The sequence below is a fragment of the Elephantulus edwardii genome, unplaced genomic scaffold (genome assembly GCF_000299155.1).
Source record: "Elephantulus edwardii isolate Elephantulus edwardi_28Jun2011 unplaced genomic scaffold, EleEdw1.0 scaffold00350, whole genome shotgun sequence".
NCBI lineage: Eukaryota > Metazoa > Chordata > Mammalia > Macroscelidea > Macroscelididae > Elephantulus > Elephantulus edwardii.
Window position 1 is genome coordinate 357,855 of NW_006400100.1, and position 9,996 is coordinate 367,850.

The window sequence follows — 9,996 nt, forward strand, 5'->3', positions numbered from 1 at the left end:
TGTCTCATATACCTCAGGCATATGTCAAGAGGGGCCTGTCCCAGGAAAAAGTGAAAGGTCATGGAAACACAAGAAGATCCTTAACTAGAAGGATTGACATAGTGATGGCAGCAGTGAGCTCAAGGATATCAGACAAGGATGGCACAGCAGAGGGCAAGGTTCAGCTCTGTTGCTCGTAGGGTTGCTGTGAGTCTTAATTGATGGAACCTAACACCAAACAACAACTCAAGCAGCAGGGAGCTGAGGTGGCTTAGTGGTGAGGAGTTGTGCAGCCAACCAAAAGTTCACCTCCATGGGAGCAAGATGGGCAAGCCCTGAAAACCCACTAGAGGTCAGCTATGAGTCAGTGCCAACTCAACGGTACATAACCACACAACACGCTCAGAGAGCAGCTGCTTGTCAGCCATCCAGGTTGAAGCCCTCAGTGACCCAGCCCCGCACACTGTTGTGTTGTGATGTCTGTTGGCCAGAACCCAGCTCTCCCTGTGTTCCTCTCCCTGGCACTCGTGCTCGGAGTCCCCACAGGAATACACCACCAGCCTTTCTCATCTCATGCATTGTACCAGTATGTCTGAGGGCACAGTGACCCCAGGCCAGGGTGGGCACAGCCACACAGAGACTCAATATGTCAACAGAATGACACCTGTGGACGGGTCTTTGTCCTCCATTGCCAACAGGAACCTTTGTGACCACAGCAGCCCCCTTCTCTGAGCACTGATCTGTTCCTGACCTCTGGCTTAGTCTGACAGCACTTCCCAGGTATTAGATGGAAGAACTGGGACCGAGACCCAGCTGTGGGCCACACTGGTGACATCTGGGGCTAGAGCCAGCCTTCAGATGGCATAGAGCAGGATTCAGGTTTCAGGCTGGTTCCATAGCTGCAGGATCTGCCTGCTGGTCCAGGAGCAGGCCTGTGGGGAGAGTTTGTTGGGATGACTGGGCAGTGGAACCCTGCTGGTTTCCATACCTGAGAGTAGGCCATGTGCAGATAAGCCACACTGTCCCAGGGCATGCTGAGAGCTGGAGTTAGGGCTTCTCTGTAGAACTGGCCCCAGGGACTGTGATAGGACTCTTGCACCTGCCCACCCTCAGGAAACACTCTCTTGTCATTCAGGAGCAGCATCTTTGCAGACGAGAGCCTGGTGAACCATGTCCCGGTGAGTCACTTCTGGGACCAGACTGAGCCCCGGCTGTTCGTGTGTGAGGCTGTCCCCGAGGGATCCAGGGTCCAGCTGCCAGCTATGGAGAGGCAGTCCCCGACCAGCGAGGTCACCAGCCCCATGGTACAGCTGACTGTGTGTGCGTGAGTGTGTTTGTGCATGTCTTCCTGTCTGTGTTATATGTGTGTGTATGCACGTGTGCTGTGTGCATGTGGGCACGCATGTGTGTTCTGTGTATGTAACATGCACTTTTACAGATGTCTATGCCTCTACATATATGCTTAAGTGGGCAGTGTGCATACGTGTGCATGTGCGTATACGTGTACACACACCCTGTGCCAGCCATGTGTGAGGCCCATACCTCATGATGTGATTTTCAGAATTATACAGAAAATGCATTTCCTATGCTTCCATCACCAGCTCTAGTTGCCTGGTGGTAAGGAGTTGTGCTGTCAACTCAAAGGTACATGGTTTGAATTTCACTTGGTGCTCCATGGGAGAAAGATAAGCATTCTCCTCCTGTGTGATTTACAGCCTTTGGCAATCTGCTGGAGGGTCAGCTGTGAGTCACTTCTGACTCAGCTTAACATAACAACAATAACGTTTCCATAAATTCATCTCAAGTAAGTTAGGGGAACCAAGAAATCCCACTGTAGTCGAGTCCATTTCGGCTCAGAGCCAGCCCATAGGGCAGAGTGGAGCTGTCCCCGGGGGTTTCCAAGGCTGTAACTCCTTACCGAAACAAAATGCCTCATTGTTCATCCTTTAAGTGACTAGTGGGTTTAAACAACCACCTTTCCATCAGCAGTCAAATACTTTAAACCACGGTGCTACCAAGGCTCCCCTAATACCTCAGCAGACGCGTGTCTGGCCTGCAGGCTCTGCTGCACACAGGTGACGCCTTCTGCAGGTTCCCTGCTGGAGCTTGATTCCACTCCCAGGGTGGGACACAGCTGGTAGCTCAAATAGGACAAGGGTGTCCTTCCAGAAGAGGTGGGCATGCCAGTGTATCCCCTGGGCAGCCATGTGCCCTGTTGTGTGCACACATCTTCCATCCTCTTGACCTCTGTGTGAGCTCAGATGGGCATCAGGTGGCCAGCGGAAACAGTGCCCTCTTCTGTCCCCGCAGGCAGATGTCTTGGTGCTGTCTTTCTTCGTGTCTGAGGAGCACGGCATCCTGTTCCAGGACAGCTTCCCTCGGCCCGCTGCCTTCCAGGCACTGCTGGGCATCCAAGTGCCCCACTACTACTTCTCCAAAAAGGTAGCAGGAATGGGTGTGGGTGAGAGGGTGGGCACTGGAGTTGGCATGGGTGCTGTTGTGGAAGTGGGAGCCAGCATGGGCTGAGGATGTGGGCACTGGTGTGGTTGAGGTACAGGCATGGACATGCATGTTATTGTGGATGAGGAAGTGAGTGTGGGTGCACAAACTGGTATGGGTATGTATGTGGGCACAGGTTCAGGATCTGGTTGTCCCAGAGTCTCCAAAGCAGTGTTCTCTCAGCAACTCATCCCCCACTCTGGTACTCTGTTCCCAATACCTGGAAAGTGTGAGGGCCCTGGGGAGGAGAGTGAGCAGCAAGCCTACCTTGTGAAAAACATCTGGAGGGGTTCTAGGTTCAAATCAGAGGCCAGGGCACTGTGGTAGTTCTGCCTGGCATCCCACACAGAGGGCACTGTGCCTTCCTTTTTACATTCTGGCTGCCTTTTTTAAAGAAAAACAAAAATGTCCTGTGTTCACTATGAGATGCTCTGGTGATGCAGTCAAAGCACTCAATTTATTACTGAAAAGCCAGCTCAATGGGGCAGAGGTGAGGCAATCTGTGCCTGTAAGATTCACAGCCTCAGAACACTGTGGAGACAGTTCTACTCTGTGCCACCAGAGTTCCTTAGCATGTGTGATATCTGTCCCCAGAGGATCACGGGGTGCAGTGGGGGACACTTAACCACAGAGGAGCTATTGTCAGTAGGGAGATGTGAAGTCCTGTGTGGGAATCTCCATCCAGTTCTGATGTGACCCCACAGGCTCCATCCCAGATAAACATAGTTCTCCTCGAACCCCCACCCCCTCGGACTTCCTCATTGAAACTGGTTTGTGATGTGACAGGACTATAGGTCAGCATCTCTCAGTTGTCAACTGCTGCTATAACAGAGATACCACAAGGGGGTGGTTTTAACAAACGAATTTCTTCTAACAGTTTAGGAGGCTAGAAGTCCAAGTGCAGGGTACCAGTTCCATGGGAAGGCCATCTTTGGCACTTCTGAAGGAAAGTCCTTGCTTCCTTCGGCATCTGTAGGCCTGGATTCCTGGAACCTACCACATAGATCCCCACTGTATTGGAATGCTCAGCCAGCACAGCCTGGTGTGAGGCGTGGATTTGTGCTTGCCATGGAGGGAACTGGTGTTGGTGGGAGCACTCTCTGTGGGACTGGCCGGACTCTGGGTCCCTGCCCCGTTGAGGCCACTCACTTCGGATACACTCAACCACCAGGCCTTGACTTCCATCTCTTTCTCAGTCATTGTTCATCTTGTGTTTTCATTTCTCTTTGATTAAAAAAACTCAGAATTTGTGAAAGCTGGCTTTTTATTTCTCTCCATTGCTTTGTTATTTTCTGTTTTAAAATAATATTAATGCTTATTTTGCCTAGACTTTCCTGTTGTTTCCAAACACCATAAATAACCTCCATGGCTTTTGCCTGTTGTTTCCACACCACCAACTTTGATTTTTTTTTTTTTTAATTTTCCTATCTTTATGCATCTTCTGTTTTCTCTCTCATTTCCTGCCTCGATCTTGTACACCTCCTCCCAGCTGTTGTTCCTGAGGGGCAGCGTGTATAGCCCAGTCGTAAGTACTCGCTGGACCATGTGGCTGTCTGTGTCTCTGTCTCTGTGGTGTCCTAGGGGTCTCCTGCTTTACGTCAGGCTCCAGCTCACATTGCACTGCGTCCATCAGCTGTGGAGTTTGTCAGAAGTCTGAACACTTTGTCGAAGCAGCAAGCCAGGCTGCTGATTCTGAGCCTGGCTTTGTGATGGACCCCATGCCCTCCCGCCTGGCCATAACATGGGAAGTACTGGATTACCTCCATTTGCAATAAGCAGTTGTTATCAGGGGCCATCGAGTCAATTCTGACTCATAATGACCCCAAGTGCAAACAGAAGGAAACCCCACCCAGTCCTTCCTCGGCCTCACAAGCTGCTGTGCTCGCCCCCACCGTTGTAACCTCTGTACCATCCCTCTCTTAGAGGGGCTTCCTCTGGCAGGTCTTCATTCCCAGCTCCACTGCAGTGTTCCTTCCCTGCTGTGTGACAATGGTGATGACCGTCCCTCTCCAGAATTTATCCAGACCAGATCCACTGCTGTCAAGTCTTATCAGAACTCATGGCCACCCTCCAGTGGGTCCCGAGGCTGTAATCTTTCCAGGAGGAGACTATCAATCTTTTTCCTGAGGAAAGGCTGGTGGATTTGAACCTCTGACCTTTGTAGTTAGCAGCCCAATACAAAATGCAGGGTTCCTTCCATAGAGTGTGCTGGGGACTGAATAGGGAGACGTGGGGTGTTCACAGGGCCTGGTGGCTCAGCTGAGTGCTCATCAAGGGGGCTAGTTTTCATGAGAGCTCTCTGATGTTAATCAGAGGGTCAGTTCAGCTCCACATTGGGCTGATGTTCTGTCAACGAGGAATCTGGGTCTATTCAGACTCACAGTGACTCTGGAGGACAGAGTAGAACTGCCTGTGGAAATAGGGTTTCCAGGGCTGTAAATCTTTACAGGATCAGACTGCCTCCTCTTTTTTCTCCCTTGGAACAGCTAGCGAGTTCAAACTAAAGACCTTTCGGTTAGCAGTCATTTACTTTAACCCCTAAACCACCAGGTCTCTTTTTCATAAAGATGACAGCCTAGAAAACCCTAGGGGGCATTTCTTCTCTGTTACATAAGGACATTAGAAGTTTTAAATTCAGCCAGTGACATCTACCAGCTAAACAATGTGTATAACCTGTGATGAGCCGAGCACTTAACCATGGCGCTGCCAGGGCTCTGTGTCCTCTACCCTAAACCAAATGCACTGCCGTCAAGTCCGTTCCAACTCACAGACCCTGTGGAACAGAGTTGAATTCTACCCCATTGAGTTTCCAAGGCTGTAAATCTTTACAAACAAGTTGGAAACAAAGGAGGACAGCTGGTTGGAAATTAGGGACTTGGTGACAGAAGGCTGGAGATGGTATGATTGAATTTTATACAATCAACCATTTGTTTATGTCAAACACCTCTTATAAAAAAACATAGTGACTGGCAAGCTCTGGTGGCCTAGTGGCAAGAAGCTGTACTGCAGTCCCAGAGGTGAGCAGTTCAAATCCACCAGATGCTCTGCTGGAGATTGAGGGACAATTTCCTCATGCACCAGTCAGATTTGGGGAGAGGGCTGGGCAGGGAGAAAAGTGCAACAATGAATGAATGGAAATACAAAATCTCTGTAAATGTTCATGAAAATTAATAAAATTTTTAAAAAAGAAAAAAACACAATAAAATATAAGCAAAATAATAAAAAAATGAAATGAAAACAAGTCCACAAGAACCAAAATAGGGCCTTAAGTCCATCCCATCTAAATTTAAAAACCAGCTCAAAAATAGTTTTCAGGCAGTGGACACTAATGATTGAAGAAGACCAAATTATCTGCAGGATGGCATCAGAGACATCATCCATGAAGAAAATAAGAGTTTATTACAAAGACCTGAGAGAGGAAACACCAAAGTGAATATCAGAAGAGATTCTGAAAATTGTACCAGAACAGTGGGAAGCCAAAACAAAGGGAAGAAATGTTTTACGTTAAGGATGAACAGAGAATTCCAAATGGCAGCTTGAGAAGACAGAGCAAGTATTATAACGAATTGTTCTGGAAAAGAAAACAGAAGAGACAGAATCAGAAAATAAAAAGGAAAAAACTCAAATTATCAAGTTGAAATAACTGTAAAACAAAGTCAAGCCTCAAGTTGCAATACTGAAGGATGCTGTGGGCAAAATCTTGAAGAATACATGAGTCATTGCACCAGAAACAATTGGCCGACACAGAACCAATTTCAAAAAGTAGTATATAATGAAGAACCATTGATAATGAAGGAAGAAGTTCAAGCATCCCTGAAGGCATGGGGGGAGGGGGAAGTCCCAGGAAGTGATCGAATACCAGTTGACATGTTTCAACTAACAGATCCATCCCTGTATGTCCTCAGAAGGCTGTGCCAAGAAGTCTAGAAGGCAGCTGGCTGGAAGAGATCTATATTTGTTCCTACTCCCCAAAAAGTTGATATAACAGAATGTGGAAATTATCTAACAATATCATTAATATCATATGCAAGCAAAATATTGCTGAAATTATTTAAAAATGGCTAGAACATGGACAGAAAACCTTCAGAAATTCAAACCAGTTTAGAAAATGCTATTGCAAGGAGGGACCAGTCCTTGGAAAGGGACATTATGCTTGGAAGGGTGGAGGGACAACACAAGAGAGGAAGATTCAAGGAAAGTAAGTGTGTCAGAGACAATAAGGTTGGGACAGGATAGAGCAGAATTCAAGGCTGTTGTACATAGGGTCGCAATGAGCAACTTTATGGAACGTAACAACAACCACCATGGCATCAGAGATATTATTGATGATGGATCTTGGCTAAAAGCAGAAAATACCAGAAGAATTTGTATTTTATTGACTGTGCAAAGACGTTTGACTCTGAGTCCTAACAAATTATGGCTAACGTTAAGAATGAGAACCTCAAAATACCTAATTGTGCTCATGTGAAACCTAGACTTAAAGATGTTGTCCGAATAGAGCAAGGGAACACCACATGATTAAAAATAAAGGTGTGCATCAAAGTTGTATCCTTTCTCCATACTTTTTCAATCTGTGTACTGAACAAATCACTTGGGAAACTGGACATTTTGAAGAAGAATGTGGCATCAGGACTTGAGGAAGACTTATCAACAACATGTCTTATGCAGATTAAACAACTTTGCTTGCTGAAAGTGAAGGAGACCTGAAGCACTTGCTGCAGAAGAGAAAAAACTACAGCCTTCAATATGGATTATAAATCAATATCAGTAAAGCAAAAATCTTCACCACTGGGCCAATAGGCAACATCATGATAGATGGAGAAAGGATTGAAATTGTCAACTATTTTATTTGGATCCACAACCAACCCCCTTGGTACCAGCAGCCAAAAAATCAAGAGGTATATTGCATTGGGAAAATCTTCTGTCAAGGACTTCTCCAAAGTGTTGAGTTTAAAGACCAAAGTGGGCCTGATCCAATCCGTGGTCTTTTAAGTTATTTGCTGTGCATTTGAAATTGTATTGTGAATAAGAAGGAAAGAAGAATTGATGCCCTTGAGTTGTGGTGTTAGAGAAGAGTACTGAATATCCCATGGACTGTCAAAAGAACAAACAGGTCTTAGAGAAAGTGCCGCCAGAGTGCTCTTTAGAGGTAAGAATGGTGAGACTTCATTTCCCACACTTTGAGCATGTTGCTGAGAGGGACCAGTCATTGGAAAAGCACATCATGCTTGGTGAAGTAGAAGGTCATTGAGAGAAGGGAAGACCTTTGATGAAATGGATTGACACAGTGACTTTAACAGTGAGCTCAGGTATATTGGAGGTGATGAGGATGGCACAGGACAGGGCAGGGTACAGATCTGCTCTTCACGGAGTCACTGTGAGTCGTGGATGACTCAACAGCACCTAACAACAGCAAACCTTTACAGAAGTAGACTGCCTTCTCTTTCTCCTGTGGAGTGACTGAGGGACAGTGCTTAGCCACTACACCACAGGGATCCTATATTTTGACAGGTTCTCACTTAATGCAGACCTGTCTCAGTCCTCTGCCCGCTGCCCTCAGTGCACTTTATGAGTGACACTCTGTTGTCCCCTAACCTGGGCCTGCACCCAAAGCTAGTGAATGTCCCTGCCTCCAGGAAGGCTACCCATCTGGGCTATTGGCATATAGGAAAAGGGACTGGGAGCCAGTGAGGGTGCCCTGTGGAAGATAGAAGGTTCTTCTCCAAAATACTGTGTGTTCTGATCCAGATTCCTCAGTGTATGGAAAAGTTATATATATGCTGTGCTCTAGCCTATTAATAGTATCTTGACAGAAAACTTCTAGAAATTCAAACTGGGTTCAGAAGAGGATGCACACGAGAGATATTATTGCTGATGTCAGGTAGATCTTGACTGAAAGCAGAGAATACCAGAATGATGTTTGCTTGTGTTATATTGACTACAAGAAGGCATTTGTCTATATGGATCATAACAAATTGTGGATAACATTGAGAAGACTAGGAATCCCAGAATACTTAATTGTGCTCATGCGAACGCAACAAGGAACACGACATGGTTTAAAATCAGGAAAGATGTGTGTCAGGACTGTATCTTTTCTCCATAACCTGCTCAGTTTGTATGCTAAGCAAATCATTTGAGAAGCTGGACTATATGAAGTATAATGTGGCATCAGGATCAGAGGAAGACTCATAAACAACCTGCATTATTCAGGTGACACAACCTTGCTTGCAGAATGTGAAAAAGACTTGAAACACTTGCTTCAGAAAATCATAAAGAGCAAAAATTGTCTGCTCGGGGTCGACTCCTCTGTCTCCTGCGAGAGATACGTGTCGGCCCGGAGCTCCGCAATAAACCTCTTGCTGTTGCATCAAAAAAAAAAAAAAAGAAAAAAGAAAATAGTACAGCCTTCAATATGGATTATATACCTCAACATTTAGAAAACAAAAGTCCTTCCCACTGGACCAATACACAACATCATGATAGATGGAGAAAGATTGACGTTGTCAAGGACTTCATTTTACTTGGATCCACAATCAACATGCTAGCAGCAATCAAGAAATCAAAAGATGCATTAGTTGCATTTGGCAAATTGGCTTCAAGGTGCTAAAGAGCAATGATATTAGTTTAAAGATGAAATAATACACCTGGTTCAAGCCTCTCTATTTCCATTTGCTTCTTGTACACGTGAAGCTTAGACAATGAATGAGGACAATCCAAGAAGAATCAATGCCTTTGAATTGTGGTGTTGATGATAAAGATATCATGGACTATCAAAAGAATAAACAGATACATCTTGGAAGATGTGTAACCAGGGTGCTCCGTAGAGGCAAGGATGGTAAAACTTCATCTCACATACTTTGGCCAGCCCTTAGAGAAAGACATCATGCTGGGAAAGGTAAAGGGTCAGTGAGAGAGATGCAGTGACTGTAATGTTGGACTTGAACATGGCAGATATCATGAGGATGATGCAGCACAGGGCAAGGTTCAGCTCTGTTAATAGGGCCGCTAGGGGGCATAGTCAACTAGATGGCATCAAACACCAACATAGCATATTAAAATGGGTCTTTGGACTTTAGAGTGTTACATGTTATATTACTAACCAAAAGGTCAGTGATTGGAAGGTGAACAGAAAGAGAAGAAAAAAGATAACCACCCTTCAAGAGGTGGCTTGAGAAAGTGACTGCAAGAAGAGCTCGAGCATGGCGGAGACTGTGAGGCAAGGCTCAGCTCTCTTGTTCACCAGGTTGCTAGTCATAGTCGATAGCCCCTAACAACAAGCTCTGTCCTGCTGGGTCACTGTGAGGTGGAATTAACTCAATGGCACTGAGTTTGTTGGGTAGTGTATTAAGGGCACAATTGTTGTTGTTCTTATGTGCCGTCGAGTCGCCTGCGACTCATAGCGACCCTGTGTACAACAGCCCTAAACTCCGCTCTGTCCTATGCCAATCGCACTGTCTCTGATACTCCCATCCCAATTATCCCAGTCACTGAATCAATCCACCTCATAGAGGGCCTTCC

At 46.1% G+C, this 9,996-nt stretch overlaps 1 protein-coding gene across 1 annotated transcript in view; it reads left to right on the plus strand.

Annotated features, from left to right (window-relative positions):
* IFT140 (intraflagellar transport 140 homolog (Chlamydomonas)) overlaps nt 1–9,996 on the plus strand; it is a 63,203-nt gene that overhangs the window by 24,804 nt on the left and 28,403 nt on the right. Inside the window, exons 15-17 of the mRNA XM_006901906.1 lie at nt 1,115–1,226; nt 1,837–1,860; nt 2,260–2,421. Of these exons, the coding sequence (XP_006901968.1) occupies nt 1,115–1,226; nt 1,837–1,860; nt 2,260–2,421 (298 nt within the window). The remainder of the gene's footprint in view (nt 1–1,114; nt 1,227–1,836; nt 1,861–2,259; nt 2,422–9,996) is intronic.